This window comes from Aotus nancymaae, unplaced genomic scaffold, assembly GCF_030222135.1.
Source record: "Aotus nancymaae isolate 86718 unplaced genomic scaffold, 86718_ANA_hifiasm-v0.15.2.pri h1tg000016l, whole genome shotgun sequence".
Classification (NCBI taxonomy): Eukaryota; Metazoa; Chordata; class Mammalia; order Primates; family Aotidae; genus Aotus; species Aotus nancymaae.
In genome coordinates this window covers 33,774,766-33,790,870 of record NW_026988428.1, presented here as the reverse complement: position 1 = coordinate 33,790,870, position 16,105 = coordinate 33,774,766, and the positions used below count along the sequence as shown (strand labels likewise).

The following is a 16,105-nucleotide window of genomic DNA, read 5'->3' as shown; positions in this document are numbered from 1 at the left end:
CCTGGCACTGCCCTCGAGTGTCAGCCCAGCCCTCCTCAAGTGGCAGGGACTTGACATGGCTGAGGGGGAGGGGTGGAGGGTGACTGCGGTGAGGACCCTCCTTCTGGGCCTCTAACTCTATTTTGACATTCAATCTTCTCTTGCTCTGTCTCTCCTGCTCTGTCCCCATCTCTCTGATTCTCTGGGCCTCCCCTGGCCTGTGCCTCCCTTTCTTCCCACAGAGCACTTGTCCTGGGGTCCCCTGGTACCCTGTAGAGATCATGGTGGAGGAGGTAGGATGACAAAGAGGAGAGACAATGGGCCAGAGTGTCTCAAGGCACTCTGGAGAGAGACAGAGGCAGAACGTATCAGTGATTTATTGGGAAGCCCCCACTCCAAACACCAACAGCCCCACACCATGCATCCTCACCAGAAATAAATAAGGCAGCATTCAATGAACCAGTGTGTCTTCCTCCTAAGGAGCTCTGGGGAGGGTCTGCTTCTGCCCACCTAGGGGCTGGGATCCCTTCGGCTCTTGAGGAGGGGTTGGGGAAGGTGGGGGGTGCAGGCTGCAGGCTCACCCTTTTGTGGCCTGGCCCTTGCAGACTGTGAGCTTGGCACTGCGTTCACAATCTCTGAGGTCTGGCCTCTCTCAGACCTCAGACCCATCCCCAGCAGACCCCAGCCCCTGGCCCCTACCCCAGGAGTCCCATCATGGGTTCCTTCTCCCCGCTCTAACTGTTCAGCCAGGGGGGCCAGCACCTCCTCCCCAGCCAAGAGGACTGGTTGTGCCAAAAGGAAGCGTTGTGTTAGATACTTTTTTCTTTTTCCCCCCTTGGCTCAGGGGCTGAGGGGTTGGCCCCTGCCTGCCACCGGTCAGCGGGCGGTCAGTTCCATGGTCTTCTTCTGCTCCTCCCGCTGCTCCTCCCAGTCCTCGTCAGGCTCATATGTGCCCTTGAAGATGGCCACACGCTCACCCAGGCTCAGGGAGTTGGGGAAGAGCAGGTAGAAGTAGAGGATGGCAGCCAGGACCGCCCCCACGATGGGCCCTACCCAGAAAACCTGGTGGAGACAGGGCAGGGTTCAGGGCGCTGAGCCCCAGACCTCAGAGATGAGATGCCCCCGTACCCCACAGAGGACAGACCCATGGACCCCGGGAGGAGACAGACATGCAGACCTCTAGACCTCCAGGGAGAAAGCCTTCCTCCCATCTCAGGGATGGATATACTGACACACCGCTCCCAGGGACAGAGACATGAACCCCAGACACCCAGAACCTCAAAGAAGGCAGACAGATTCCCAGAGGGACAGGCCCCCTCCAACCACACCCTAAAGAGAAACAAATAAACCTTCAGAGGGGACAGGTGGGTCCTCAGAGAGATGAACAGAGCACCTCTCCCCTCCACATAGGGATAGAAACAGACCCTGGAGAGAGTAACCATGAGCTCTCAAACGAGGTAGCAGACAGACTGTCCTCAGGGACAGACCCACAGGAAGACTCTCCCAATCACCTTGACAGGGACAGATCAATAAAACATCAGAGAGGACCAGCACATAGACACCCAGAGGGACAGACACCAGATGCTCAAGGGAATTGACACAGAGCCCCCTGCACCTCCAGGTTCAGTACAGAGCCTCTTCTCTAAGGGAACAGACACTGATACTCCCTGTCCCCAGGAATGCAGGGCATACAAAGCTACCTCTGCCCCTCTGACCGAATCCCATCCCCTACTGTGTCCCTTTCTCTCTCAGCCACCCTCCCTGGCCCACCCCCAAGCTCTGGGCCCGCAGCATCCAGAAGGCCTGGTGAGCTCTGAGCTGCCACTGTTGGGTCTCCAGGCGCTCATCTCTGGGGAGCCGGGGGAGGGGACAGACTCACCCAGTGAGCTGAGCTGAACCGATTCATGACCACGGCAGGGCCGAAAGAGCGGGCTGGGTTCATGGAGCAGCCAGTGAAGTAGATCTGGATAGAGACAGGGTGATGGAGAGAAAGGCAACACCCCGGTCCACTCCCACAGGACCTGGACTCTCCCAAGGTCACACTGCAGTCCAGGGGCTTAGCCAGGTCTCAAACTCAGGTCCACGGATTGCTGGGCAGGCAACCTCTCCCTCCAAGGATCCCAGTTGCCCCTTTAACCATGGACCCTTAACTACACCCTCCTCTCTTCTCTGCTCTAAGCTGGGGTTTGAGTCCTGCCCCATCCCACCGCCCACTTACTCCCATCTTTCCTCAGCCCAGAGGTTTTGGGGGGATCAATGCTGGGGCCTGGTAGGGCTAGAGTCCAGCAGCCCTAAATCCAGGCCTTAAACTCTGCTGAACTCATCAATCTGAAGTGGGCTCCCCTCTGGGGCTCCATTATTTGCCTTGAGAGCCTGCCCCCCACCCTCACCCCAGCCCAGTGTCAGCACTGCTCACCCCAACAAGGTGGCCCAGGGTGACAGACAGGCCAATGGACAGGGCTGGGGAGCCCACAGGGCTGGTGCGGCGGGAGTCAGTGGAGGCGAAGATGCAGAGCGCCAGCTGGAAGGTGAGAATCAGCTCCACCGCCATGGCCTGACCCGGCGTCGTGTTGCTGTTGATCTGCAAGGGGACGGTGGGTTAGGACCCCGAGCACCTTCTGGCTGTCTAGCTAGGGGCTTGGGGAGCAGGGCTTTTGGCCTCCAGGAGCACTCAGAGCACCTTGGCACCTGGAAGTCAAGCCCCATGGACATCACCCCAGCAAAGCCATTTGTCAAAGACACTATACATTTCAGTTTGCACAGGCTTGAAGCTCAGGCCTGCGGCCAAAGCACAGAGTGTCAGGGGAGCTTTTCCTGGACACGGTCCTATCAACGGATCTGACCAACTCCCCAGCCCCCACAAGTTGGCATTTACCTTCCATCCTGTGGGCAGCTGCCCGGTTTGCCTACCTCATACCCCCATCCCAGCCTCCTGCCCGTGCTTGGCACTATGCCAGTGCCAACTTTAAACCCGTCTCTCCAGTGCGGCTGACTCACGGTTTCACAATGGCCGAGCAAATCCTCCTCTGTGTTTGATTAATGAAGCCAGTTTGCATGGGGGTGGGGGCTGAGTCTGGGGCTGCAGGAGGTGGGAGGGTGGGGGGGTGGTGCGGGGCGTGGGGGAGGAGCACAGGTTGGAGAAAGCAGGACCAATACTCAACAGAGAGCACTCTGCATTGGCACCACATGAGGGGGTTTCTATCTACGGTTTCTAAATGTGAGCCCCTTGACACTGCTGTGGCAGGCACAGCATCCCCGTGGAGGTGCTGGGAACAATGAAGCACAGGCAGGCCAGGGTCACCCAAAGCCGGAATTACAGCCGGCTTCTCTCTGTGGTTCTACTCAACCCTTCCACTGAGGAGCAGATGGGAGAGGTGAGGGGCTCATGAGGAACGCGCAGCTCAAAGGTGAGACAGAAGGAGGCAGAAGTTTCCAGCAGGAGAGGAGGGGCAGCAGGCATTGGAGAGAGGCCAGGGTGGGCCAGCATGAAGGGAGGGGAAGAGGAGGTGGGCAGGTAGGGGGCAGATATCAGCCTGGAGAGTTGCCTTCCTGGTCTCAGGAGGCTCTTGCCTTCCTGGTGAAGGGTGTGGGCGGGCCCACTCTGTGCCACCCCTTCTTTCCAAGGTGGTCCTGAGCCCACCCGAGTCTCCCAGCTCCCACCCCTCAGGGCACTCACCCCGTTGACGGCCAGATTGCCCCGGGCATTGAGAGGCGCCAACCCGTAGAGGATGCCGGCCCCCGCAATGGCGCCCACCAGCTGGGCCACCACGTAGAATAAAGCCCGGAGCAGCGAGATCTGGTTGCCCACCAAGAGGGCCAGGGTGACGGCGGGGTTGATGTGGCCGCCGCTCACCGGCCCCAGGGCTTGGACCAGCGTGCCTATGGCCAGGCCAAAGGCCAGCGAGATCTGCAGGATGGTGGGCAGCGCCGACGGCCACTTGAGGGCCGAGCCCAGGCCGAAGAAGATGAAGATGAGGGTGGCCAAGAACTCCGCGAACACGGCCTTGAGGAAGGCCACGGAGCACACCTCCTTCTTCATGGTGGCTGCGGGGGCCCGGCGGCTGCTGCCGCGGCGGGAGGCGCCCGTGGGGTCGCAGGCGGCGCTGGAGGTGGGGGCGACAGGGGCGGGCGCCTGGCTGCGGGGCGCTGCGCGCTGTCCCGCGCCCACTCCGAGGCTGGCGGCCTGGCGCGGGCCCTGCAGGGGCGCGCTATATAGGGGGCGGGCTGTGGGGCGCAGGGCTGGCGCGGGGGGGCAGGGGGCGGCTCCCACGCTCGGAGGCCAGCGCGGCGCGCGGGTTGGGAGGCTCGAGGCGGCCGCGGGCCCGCAGCTCTCCGCCGCCCAGCGCAGCCCCGGCGCGACCCCCGCCCCCTGGCCGGGCCACGTGACCCAGGCGGCGGTGTAGACGGGCCCCGAGGCCCGGGCCCTGCGCATGATGCGCCCAGGTTGGCTCCCGCGCTCTCCTCCGTGCTGTGCGCCCCGGACTCCCTGGGAGAGTGGGCTCGGTTCCGGCGCTCGGCTGCGACCTCCGGGCGTCTAGCTCCGCGGCCTTTTCCGCACTCCGCGGGCTTCCCCTTCTCTTCTCTTCAGGCCCTTGGTCCAGCTCCTCCTTTTCCTCCTGCGACCGGAGCATCCTGACCCGCCTCACCACCGGCTGGGTCAGAGTGATGCTCTTCCAGCAGGTCTGTGCGGCTCACCTCCCTGACCGCCGGCGGCGGGGGCGGGCGGCCGGGCTGGGTCCTGTAGGGCGGTCTGGCCGTCGTGGGTCACTCCCGGGCCGGGCCGGGCCGGCCGGGCGAGCTTCTGGGCTTGGAAAGCTGGCGTTTTGGGAAAAGTGGGCACCGTGCCAGCCTGCCCGGCGCTTCGCAATCCTCGACGCCCGGTGGCTGAGTAGTACCCGGACTAGGCAACGGATCCCTGAAGGCGCCCTCTCCCCGGCCTGGGTTCCCCTTGTCGACGGGACAGGGATAGGGGTTGAGACTCTGGGGGTTGGAGCTAGGGAGCAGGGAGGGTAGAGGCGCACCACTGACCTCCCAAGCGCGGTCTTGGCGTCTCCCCTCTCCCTGCCAGAAGCCCCTCACCCTGGATCTAAGACTCTCCTTCTCTTCCTACTCCTCCCCTCAACCTCCTTCAAACCCTCACTTGGTCTTGGTCTCTCTCCCCTCGGAATCTCTCTGTTTCTGACAGTCTTTTGCAAAACTCTCTCTCTCTCTCTCACTGTCTCTGTCTTTAGTCTTATTCTGTCTTGGCACAGAATAAGGGAGGACAGAGGTCCTCCCTCTGCCAGCCTCTTCCTCTTCATCTCTCTTCGTTGGTATCTTTCTCATTTCAGTCTCTCTCTGTTCTCCACCTCTCTCTCTGTCTCTCACACCTTCTCATCTTGTTTTTTTCTTCCTGCCTTTTGCTGTCTTAGTCTCTCTGTCTTTTTCTCTCTATTCATTTCTCTCATCTTGCAGTTTCTGTCTCCTGGCTGTTTCGCTTTTCCTCTGCGTCTTTTAATTTGTGTGCCTGTCTTTGTTTCTACCTCATTTTCCGTGCCTCTCTCTTACACGTGGTCTTTTTCAGTTTCCCCAAAGTCAAGTCCTTCTACCACTGGTCTGGGTGGCACTTTCTTCCAGTTCCCGTCCCTCTTCTCTCCGAGCTTGTAGCCTCTCTGTGGCCTGCTGGGCCTCCCATACCTCCCCTCTCCCTCTCCCCACCCACTCCAGGTCAGGCATGTGGGGAATGAGGTTGGAGGACTCTCCAGGGCTTAGAGGAGGGGGAGGACCCACCCTCAGGATCCCAGGAGAGGAGCTGCATTAAAGACCCCCAACCCCATGTGTGCTAGAGAAGCTCTTAGCACAGTGCTTGGCACAGAATAAGGCCCCGTAAAGTCTCCTTATGTTGTGACTGTTAATTTTAAAAGCCCCTTGAGGGTTTAGTGTGGCACTAAGCTGGGGGAAGAGTCCAGCCCGAGGGTCCAGTGGAAGGAGAGAACAGGTGCCTCCTCTGTCAATCTGTCAGGCGGGGCTGAGGGGAGGAGCCCTGAGGAATGCCAAGGGTTGGAGGAGCGGGCTCTGGGCTCCGTGGCAGCGAAGATGCCAAAGAAAACAAAGGCCAAAGAAACCCCGCTATTGTTCCTGCTCACCTGTGGCATTTCCTGCTAGAGCAGCTCCTCCCCCAAGTCTCTCCTCTTAAGGCTGGAGGTCTGTCTGTCCTTTCTTCCATGGGTCCCAGCGCTCTGCCCCCAAGGATCCCGCCAGTTGTATGCAGGATTTTCTGCTGGGCCTGGGGCTTGGGCTGGACAATGACCCTGATGACCCCAGAGGCCACTGGGGGCCAGGCTTCTTCTCTGCTGAGCTTGCCTCCAATCCTCACCCACTTACTTTCTTATCCTCTGTCCCCAGGCACTGTCTTCATGAGTCCACAGATCTCAAACTCCAGCGTCTTGGAGTGAAAGGACTCAGGAGTGCTCACAAGAGCCTGGGCCACCGGGGGAAGCTCCCACCTGAGGATTTGAGCTCAGTCCTTTGCAGCTAATGAGGGACTGTCAAGGCCAAGACCTTGTTCTTGCCATTTCAGAGATTCAGAATATAATCTACAAAGTTATAGATTATAACTGGCCTCCACTGTGTGATTTGATTCCAAGCTATCCGTGAAAAAACACAGACTCAGAGTCACTTGCCTAGGGTCACACAGTGACCTGAGATGGGCACCACAGGTCGCCAAACAGACTTGATCACCAGAGATGGGCCTGGCGAGGCCAAAGGAGGAGATTTGATCTGTCAAGGTTACTCACATGGGGCAGCCGATTCTGTTTCCTAGGCTTGTGTCTGAGGCCCTTCCATCTCTCTAACCACTAGGGTCCCTCTGTCCCCAGGTCATCACAAGAAATTCCTATTATGCCTTGGAATTATCTTTGCCCGAGCAGTCAGGCCCTGCCCTGCCAGCTCCAGATGAATGCCTGGGACCCTTCTGGGCTGAGAGATGGGTCATCCCATTTGTGGCAGGGGGAATTTGAATATCTCAGGGAGAGCCCTTCCCCTCCTCTCCTGATTTAGGGACCTCTGGATTCCCTGGGGGAAGTTGAGGGCTGGGGTAGAAATGGTAGGGAACTCTGCCTGTCATCTGGTACCTTGGACTGTATTTATATTGACCACTCCCTGTACTTATTGGCAAATGCGCATTTATTGAGTACTTATATGCAGAGCACTGTGCTAGGTAAAACAGTTGAAGGAAGGTAGATAGGAGAATGCCATCCAAGAACTGGAAGGAGCCCTGTCCCCAAAGGGCTTACAGTCTAGCTGGGAGGTATTGTGTATACAGCATCAGAGCCTAAAGATACAAAACAACATGGAAGCACCAATTGCAGGTGCAAAGTCATTTGGCACAAAGTGGGAGTACAGGACAGCTCAGAACCTTCTGTCCCCAGCCTGGGGACCTGGTGGTCTGTTCACCTGCCTCCATGCTGCGCTGCCTCTGTCTGGTTCTCCTCCTGACCGAGTGCTCTTCAAGGGCAGAATCCAGCCCCATGTTCTTTGTCCTCTCTACCCTGCCGCCCCCCGCCAAGGCTCTCCGTCCACTGCAAGACAGTGTCCTTCCCCAACCTAGCTGAAGTCTTAGGAAGACTAGATGAGCCAGTGCATGCAAGGCACCCGGCACAGCAAGGGATGCCCAGGAACTGCCAGTTCCCTCCACCCTTGGAGTTCCATCACTTGGAATCCTTTTTTGACCTCTGACCCCAATCTGGGCAATAGAGGCTGGAAGTGGTAGGGATTTCATGTTTAGTTTTTGGGGAGATGCAATCCAAGAAGTGAAACAGACATACACAGAATTTCTTGGCTTCTTTTAGAGGAGTTTGCTGGGGTGAGGTCGAGTGGGGATGAGGTGCCTGAGACACATCCATGCTGGGCTCATAGCTCACTGCCTTGCTGCCTTTGAAGCTCTAGAGCAAGGACACTCAGGTGCCAGGAGGACAGCTCTGGAGGTCAGTTTGGTTTCTGACTCCACCCCGCTTCTGGTAGTGAAGCCAAGTAGCTATCACTAGCTGTTGGGGGTTTGGGAGAGTCCTCTCCATAGCACGTATGGCCCAGGGCAGCCTTTTTTGGATTTCAAAGAGAGCTTTAGTCAGGGAAGACAGTAAAGGGCATAGATGAGAGGGGACACAGTTACAGAGATGTTCCTCATACACTGTCTTTCTTGGATGGGAGCAGAAGGGAGAAAGAGGCTAGAAGCTTAGTGTGTGGTGCACAGTGGGTGCTTGGTGCATGCAGTGTGAGATAGATACAGACAGAAGCCTTGAAGGCATGGAGGCCACAGAAAGGATGGAGAGAGGGTCTCAAGGTATGACCCGAATGTTACTTATATAGCAGGCTGGAGAAGGAGGGAGAGAATGGATGGGGCTGGGTGGTGGGAGGAAGAAGGTGGGAGAAAAGGGCACACATTCAGGGTAGGGAGAGGTTAAGAGGCTGTGCCAGGATAGGGCCAGCCCAAACCCATCTCCTTCTACCTGGATCTTGTGGGCTCCCAGGACTCTCCTTTGCTTTGACCATCAGTGAAAGGAGGTAAGGGATGCTGAGCATCAAACTCCCTCTGCATCGTTCCCCCAGGAAGCAGAAATAAAGAAAATTACCCCAGTAATGCATGATAATCGTATCAAGAATTACAGTTCATGGCCGGGCACAGTGGCTCACTCCTGTAATCCCAGCACTTTGGGAGGCCAAGGCAGGCGGATCACCTGAGGTCGAGAGTTTGAGAACAGCCTGACCAACATGGAGAAACCCCATCTCTACTAAAAATACAGAATTAGGTGATGCATGCCTGTAATCCCCACTATATGGGAGGCTGAAGCAGGAGAATCACTTAAACCCGGGAGGCGGAGGCTGCAGTGAGCTGAGATCACACCATTGCACTCCGGCCTGGGGAACAAGAATGAAACTCCGTCTCAGAAAAAAAAAGAATTACAGTTCACACAGCATCTTCATCTTTACATGCATCATCTCACTTAATCCCAGTTAATCTCATTTGAGAGCAGTCATACTGGCCTAGAAATTTATAAACCTGGGTTCTAGACTCAGATCTGCCTCTGCCTGGAGAAGTCATTTCCCTTCTTTGGTCCTGAGAGTGGCAGGCTGCTCTCTCCACACTAACTGTCTAGTGGTAGGAGCCAGAAGTGGGGAATCACAGGCTGTGGAGAGGCAGGGAGAGAAGGAACAGAGATTCCTGTGGTGGAGGAGCTGCTGCCCAAGGATGGGGGGAGTGAGACAGGTGATGGATGGGTGTTGCCTGGTGCCTGTGGTTGCATGCCTGAGTGCCTTGCCCAGCCAGCCATAAGTGTGTGCTGGGCGAGAGGGCTCACTTGCGAAACTTGAGTGTCTCCTTTCAAGAAGTGTCTAGTTGCAAATCTCCCCCTCACCCAAGACAAAGGCCAGGGTCCCAGAAAGGGCTTTTGTTTTCTCTGCTGAAGTGGGAGGCTAATCTCTGGTCTGGGGCACCCCTGGAGACAGGGTTCCTGGGCACACACATCGTACAGACATGTGCAGCCTGCACACTCATGCTTCCTCTTTGGAGAGGTTCCCCCTCACCGCAGAAAGGAAATCTTCGGCCAGCAAAGATTTCCTTTTTCCGGAGGGTCCTTCCTTCCTTCCCTCTCTCCCTCCCTCCCTCCTTCCTTCCTTCCTTCCTTTCCTTCCTTCCTTCCTTCTTCTTTCCTTCGTTTGCTTTTGAGACAGACTTTTGCTCTTGTTGCCCAGGCTGGAGTGCAATGGTGTGATCTTGGCTCACTGCAACCTCCACCTCCCAGATTCAGGAGATTCTCCTGCCTCAGCCTCCTGAGTAGCTGGGATTACAGGCATGTGCCACCACACCCAGCTAATTTTGTATTTTAATAGAGACAGTTCTCCATGTTGGTTAGGCTGGTCTCAAACTCCTGACCTCAGGTGATCTGCCCACATCAGCCTCCTAAAGTGCTGGATTATAGGCGGGAGCCACCACGCCCGGTCTTCCAGAGGGCATTTCCAGGGGAGTCTCTGGTTGACACCTCTCTACCTCCAGCAATGAGTCCTGGCAACTCTTGGGGCCCAGCGCTGCAGGTGGGGGAAATTTTTCAGGAGGAGCCAGATAGCAGCTGGAAATCAAGGCCCTCCCTTCAGCTTTCTCAAAATGTCCTCCTTCCTTTCTTCCCCTTCTCCTGGGGATGACTGGCACCCACACTCACCCACTGCAGAGGAAGCAGATCTATGACATGTTGGTGAGGAAGGGGTGCAAGGGGAAGTGAGAAGTCCCCAGCCATGTACACTTGCACCAACGCAGCCAAACCTGTTCACACTCAGGGGCACCCACAACCCTGCACGTGAGGACAAAGGAGAACTCGGGGATGAACACAGCACTCGCACACTAGTGAAACCAGTTGCACCGTTCCCAGAACCCCCAAGGCAGGGGTCTGTACACTCCCTACCCACTACCTGGGTGCAGGCTCTCCAGAGCTTCCCTCTTCCCACCCACCTGCCTCCCTCCCTAGCTCAGTCCTCCGAGTTCCCAGTTCCCTGCAAAAGGCTGGAGGATCCACCGCTGGCTGTCCACAGCCTCAGAGCAGGGGAGCTGCCCGGCTCAGGGCTCCCCGACCCCGCAGCCTCCTCTCCGCCTGCTCACAGCACTGGCCTCCGCGTACACGTCCAGGAAGCAGCTACTCTGCGCTGGGGGTCAACCTCAGACCTGGGGGAGAGGAGGGGCGGGGTGGACCCTTCCGCCACCATCGGGGCGGCCCTCAGGCCTTGCTGCCCCGCGGCAGGCTCTGCGGCGAGTGCAGCTCCACGGACTGCCGCCGCCGCACCTCGCGCTCCTCCCAGTCCGTGTCCGGCTCCAGGCCCTTCAGCACCGCCAGGCGCTCCGACCAGCTCTTGGCTGTCGGGAACAGCACGTAGTTGTACAGCAGGGAGCCTAGGATGGCGCCCACCAGGGGTCCGATCCAGAAGACCTGCAGGCGAGCGGAGACGGTGGCTTGGCACCCGCGCCCGCACACGCACGCGGAGCCTCAGTCTGCGGCCGCACCCCTCCTCCCCACCATTATTCTAGTAAAATGCTTATTTATGTAATTAGCGGTGAAAACGCTGCTGGGGAAGACTTGTCAGTGCGGGGTTAAGGGTGCGAATTCTGAAGCCACTGCCTGTGTGTGAATCCTGATTCCACCACTTAAATGCTGTGTGCACCTCGACAAGTTACTTGCCCTCTCTGTGCCTCAGTCTCCTTTCACTGTAAGAATGCCTACCTCCGAGGGTGGTTGTGAAAACTGAATGAGTTAATATTTGCAAGGCATTCAGAACAAGGCCCACCACATACTAAGCACCAGATAAGTGCTAAATACTAAAAATAAAGGGTTAGCTAGCATAAAGATGACCACCTACAGAGTTCTAAGGGCCAGGCACTGCATTATCTGGGTGACACCAGCAACCTCGCTTACTGTTCCCAAGAAGCCAGGGAGGTAAGCTGTCATCGTTCTCATTCACAGATGTGGAAACTGAGTCTTTGACATCAGATTCAAGGGGTGGAACCCAAGGCTCCCCAGGACCCCAGGAGGAGTGTGGAGGGTTTGAGGTACTGCTGCTGAGCCCCCATCCCACGCGATTCCAGCCCTTGCTCTCCCTCTAAAGTGGGTTTTTAGGGAAGGGGAGGGCAGGGGGTTTCAGCCATTACCCAGTGGTCATCAAATTTGCCAGTGACGACAGCTGGAGCCAGGGAGCGGGCGGGATTCATAGAGCAGCCGGTGTAGTGGATCTGCAGTGGGAGGTGGAATCAAAGAGAGAAGGGAGGTGAGGACAGGGCAGGAAGTCCTCGCCCCGCCCTGCAGTACTTGCCCTCAGCCTAAAGGGAAGCCACGTGATGGACAATTAACCTCACTTAACTTCACGTTTTATTTACAGAGCTCTGTATTTAGGGGCTGGAGTGATATCTGTCCCTCTGGGGTATCTGGGAGTCAAACCTCTGGGGTGTCTGTTCCTCTTGAGAGTTCTGTGTCCCTCTTGGGGTCTCTGTGTCTGTCTCTAGAGTGGTCTCTGTGTGTGTCCCTCCAGGGAGGCTGGAACCTGTGGTGGTGACCTACCCCGAGGAGGTGGCCCAGGGCCACGGAGAAGCCTATGGAGAGAGCAGGGGTGCCCGGGTTCTCTCCACGGCGCTCATCGGTGGAGGCAAAGATGCAGAGCACCAGCTGCAGCGTCAGGAAGAGCTCCACTGTCACCGCCTGGCCGGCCGTCGTGGTGTTGCTGAGCTGGGGACAGAGTAGGCAGGTGGGGGGACACTGAGCACACTCTCTTCTCTGGCTCCATCTTCCTGTTCACCTGCAGTCGAGGCACCAGGGGAGCCTCTGGGCTCGGAGCCAGAACACCCGGGCTGGCCAGACACCTTAGCTGGAACGACTGATCCCTTCTTCCTGGGCCCTGGCCCAAAGGCAGCCCATGATCCCCTAGGACGCCCATGGTCCCCCTGCCAGAGGTAGGAAAACCGACTATGCAGCCCATTGGATTTGGGGCTGAGGTTGGGAGCCTGCAGTGTGAGAGGAAAAGGATGCTGAGATCCGGAATTTCTGCTTCCTGAAGAACAAGAAGGGAAGAGGTTTCAACTGTCACAGAAAGCTCTGGGCCGGGTAGCAGGAAGACCTTCCTCTCTCTCTAGACCATCAGAACCTGTGCAATGAGAGGCCTGTGGCCTTTCTTCCTGAGGTCAAATGGCTCCCTGGGACACGGTCTAGGGACTCAGGTCCGGGGGACGGTCCTAGTGTGCCCCTTCCCCCTGAGTCCAGCATAACTTCATTCCCTAACCCTTGCCTGTTCCCCACTGCCTTTCAGGCCTCAGGTTTGCCCTGTGGGTTTGCTCCCTGCATATCCTCTGGAGGTGGGGGTGAGGGCCCCAGAGCTGTGTCAGGCAATGCCTCCACACCCATGTCAGCTGCCCATGGTCTCAGCAGACCCTGCCTTGGGTAAGGAGAGAACTCGAGGCTGAGTAAAGAGGTGATTTCATAACTGGGCTGCACCCAGTGCTGGATTTCTCCTTGAGTTTGTCACCATGTACCCTACACCCTGCCTTCTGGGGCTGGGCCCTGCACCGGGTGCAACACTGACAGCCGTCAGCTCCCACGCTCTTTTCCCAGCCCCTGAAACCCCACCCCTGGGCCTGAGACATCAGGTTGGAACCATCTAGGGTCTAACTTCAGTCCCTCCTGCTGTCCAGTGCAGTGCCTCTAGAGGACAGCGAAAGAGCTTTGGAAGCAGACACTTTGGAGTCCTCTGACTTGCCATGGGACTATTTAATTTGGCCTCATTTCTCCTTCTGTGAAATGGGCTAACAAAATGGATTCTGGAGGACTGTGTGAGGACTGGAAATGACTTATTGGTTCTGTGACTTGGGTCAATTGACTGTTGAGCCTCAATTTACCACTCAGAATAGGGGAGAATCACAGAATTTCCCTTATAGTGTTGTACCAAGGCTGAGATGATGGCTGGCCTGGCACAGGACCGGTGCATGCCAGTGATAACCAGGCTGGCTCTCAGTGTCCTCAGAGGAACATGTGGGATGGTCTTGAGGGTCATCTGGCTCTCCTTTGCCTCAGGGAAAGTTGGTCCCACCACTGCCCCATTCCAGCCAGGCAGGGTTCTCCCCAGGTCCTCAAGGTGATAAATGCTGAGAAGTGGCATGGAGGAGCCCTCCTCGCTCTTTCTCTCCTGAGGGCCCCAGTCAGCTGTGAAATGACGGAGGAGGAGGACAGCATGTTCCCCATGGCCTCTTAGTGCTCCCAGTGCCCTCCTATTAGAGAAGGACTTCCTGGCCATGCTCTCAGGAAGCTCCTCTTTCAGTCTAACTGGACCTCTTCTTGCTGCAAACTGAACTAATTTTGTAGTCAGTGGAAATGAGCCCACTCCTCAGCTTGCCCACCGAGCCTTTCCTTGGCCCTTGGCCCCCAGCCTCATCATATTTTTCTCTTTAAAGAACAGAGGCCAGGTGTGGTGGCTCACTTGAGGTCAGGAGTTCAAGATCAGCCTTACCAACATGGTGAAACCCTCTACTAAAAATACAAAAATTAGCTGGGTGTGGCGGCACACACCTAAAATACTAGCTACTGAGGAGGCTGAGGCAGGAGAATGGCTTGAGGCAGAGGTTGCAGTGAGCCGAGATTGCACCATTGCACTCCAGCCTGGGCAACAGAGTGAGACTCCGTTTAAAAAAAAAAAAAAATGAGGAAGGGCCACCTGTGCAGGGAAGGGGGTGGCCATAGAGATTGTGCAGGACTCATCAGAGACATTGAGACTCTTGTCTAGTGGTCCAGGGATGGAATAGGCCAAGAAATACTGGAGACTGAGGCACAAAAGAGGCACTTGCTGTCCTGGCTTGGGATGGGGGTACAGAGTGAGAGTTGATCTGCAGCGGGCACAGGTCATTCCTCCACTCTCATGTTCCTTGGATTCACAGGACCCGAACAGATCTGAGAGAGGAAGTGGGTGGGACATGGGGGAAGGGACTGTGGCGCCACCCTCAGCTCCCAAAGGGCCCACAGGGCCCAGTTATCCCCTGTATCATGTAATCAGCAACCAACTCGTGGGTTCCAGGGACATCCTCAGGGTTTGGAGGAGTGAGAATGCTCATCGCTGCTTGCAGGGCTGTGGTGTGTCTGTGCCTGGCTGGCAAGGGGCACCTGCCATGGGGCCTGCACACCCTTGAGGCAGAAGAAATGCTAGGCCCCTCTTCTCTCTTGAGGACCCTGTGACGAGCACTCCAAGGCTCCCCGCAGCTTGGAAAGCATGCCTGCTTGAGACACCAACCCCTGCTAAGGTAAAGCCTGGTCCTCACTGTAATGTAGGCATTGAGCGCAACAGAAACCTGGACGCAGCTCTTCCTGCATGACGCTCAGGACAGAAGCCAGCAGTCTGTCTGCATCCTGCCTCTGCTCTGGCATCCTTGCTCCTTTTATCCTGAGCCTCCTACGGTGGCTGTGGTCCTGGCTCCAGACTTTCTCTCTCTCTGCCTCTGTCTCCATCTCTCTTCCCACCTCACCCAGAGCCCATCCCTCCCATCTCATCCCTTACAAGGGATTCCCCAGGAGCTGCCCTTTGTGGATGGCAAAGTTGTAGCTACTCACAGCGTTGACAGCCAGGTCCCCACGGATGTCTGTTGGTGTGATCTCGTGGAGCAGAGCGGCCCCGGCCACAGCCCCCAGCAGCTGGGCAGCCACATAGAAGGCGGCTCGGAGAAAGGAGACATGGCAGCCTACTAGGCAGGCCACAGTCACGGCGGGGTTGATGTGGGCCCCACTTACGTGGCCTAGAGCCTGTACCAGGGTGCCGATACCCAGGCCGAATGCCATGGCGATCTGTAGCACAGAGGGCAGGGCCTGTGGCCAGTTGAGGGCCGAGCCGAGGCCAAAGAAGACGAAGAGGAGTGTGGCCAGGAACTCTGCGAACACGGCCCTGGAGAAGGCTACGGAGCGGAGCTCCCACATGCTAAGCCTGTGTGGCTGGCCTGGCCGTCGCAGGGCCTGGAGGCTCCCCGCACTCTCTCTCACTCTCTCTCGCTCTCTTTCTCAAGGCCTCTGGGGAGGCTGGGTCATGGGCATTTATAGGGTCCTTCCATCCTGGATCTGGGCACGTGGCCGGGAGGTGGAGTTGTTGAGGCCAATACCTCTTCTCCTCCATGGTGGCCTCTGCCCCTGTGCCCCTTCCCAGCCCACCCGCGTGCCTATCACCCCATCTTGGCCTTCACAGCTGACTAATGTTCCCCATTTAATGAGCTCCAGATAAGGACTGACGTCCCTGGTTTTCCGTGTTTGTTCCCTTGGTTACCCCAGGCCTGTTGCCCCAGGGCCTCCCCCAGCACCCACGGGGTCTCGTGAATGGAACCTCTGGTGGGGATTGTGCCCAGTGGCCCTCTCTCTCACTCAAACTGTTGACCAAGGCAGGGGCAACACCTCACCCAAAACTAAGAGAGAGAATGCATCAGCGCTGCCCCTTCTGGGGACTGGGAAGCTCTTCTGTCAGACCTCCAATTATTCCTGCTTCACAGGGATGGAAAATAACTGGTTGACTTGTAACACATCTCCAAGGCAGAAAGGTTTGTCTCTTCTGTGCTTGCGTTCTTGAGTTAATCACCCATAAATCACTAAGCTTC

General features: G+C 57.2%; 2 protein-coding genes and 1 long non-coding RNA gene across 3 annotated transcripts; 1 reads left to right on the top strand and 2 right to left on the bottom strand.

Moving 5' to 3' along the window:
- Positions 1–260: 260 nt before the first annotated feature.
- Positions 261–4,164, bottom strand: AQP5 (aquaporin 5). The gene is made up of 4 exons (XM_012441419.3): positions 3,656–4,164; positions 2,396–2,560; positions 1,859–1,942; positions 261–1,041 (listed from the first exon to the last, which is right to left on the bottom strand). Exons 1-4 carry the CDS (start codon positions 4,016–4,018, stop codon positions 856–858), a joined length of 798 nt encoding a protein of 265 aa, XP_012296842.2. The 5' UTR covers positions 4,019–4,164; the 3' UTR covers positions 261–855.
- LOC105709501 (uncharacterized) lies at positions 3,129–6,572 on the top strand. Its single transcript, XR_001105531.2, has 2 exons — positions 3,129–3,386; positions 6,364–6,572. It is a non-coding gene; the product is annotated as an uncharacterized LOC105709501 (long non-coding RNA).
- Positions 6,573–10,721: 4,149 nt separating this feature from the next.
- Positions 10,722–15,631, bottom strand: AQP2 (aquaporin 2). Its single transcript, XM_012441421.2, has 4 exons — positions 15,081–15,631; positions 12,054–12,218; positions 11,648–11,728; positions 10,722–10,931 (listed from the first exon to the last, which is right to left on the bottom strand). The coding sequence occupies exons 1-4, from the start codon at positions 15,438–15,440 to the stop codon at positions 10,722–10,724; spliced, it is 816 nt and encodes a 271-aa protein (XP_012296844.1). The 5' UTR covers positions 15,441–15,631.
- Between the last annotated feature and the right edge of the window lie 474 nt (positions 15,632–16,105).

Excerpts from the sequence above, each read along its gene's own strand:
- AQP2 (XM_012441421.2), bottom strand. The coding sequence starts at position 15,440 with ATGTGGGAGCTCCGCTCCGTAGCCTTCTCCAGGGCCGTGTTCGCAGAG. Across the intron at positions 12,219-15,080 it reads GGGACCTGGCTGTCAACGCT|CTCAGCAACACCACGACGGC; the intron begins GTGAGTAGCTAC and ends CTCTGTCCCCAG. Across the intron at positions 10,932-11,647 it reads GCAAATTTGATGACCACTGG|GTCTTCTGGATCGGACCCCT; the intron begins GTAATGGCTGAA and ends GCTCGCCTGCAG.
- AQP5 (XM_012441419.3), bottom strand. The coding sequence starts at position 4,018 with ATGAAGAAGGAGGTGTGCTCCGTGGCCTTCCTCAAGGCCGTGTTCGCG. Across the intron at positions 2,561-3,655 it reads GCAATCTGGCCGTCAACGGG|ATCAACAGCAACACGACGCC; the intron begins GTGAGTGCCCTG and ends GTCCCCTTGCAG. Across the intron at positions 1,943-2,395 it reads CCCTGGGCCACCTTGTTGGG|ATCTACTTCACTGGCTGCTC; the intron begins GTGAGCAGTGCT and ends GTCTCTATCCAG.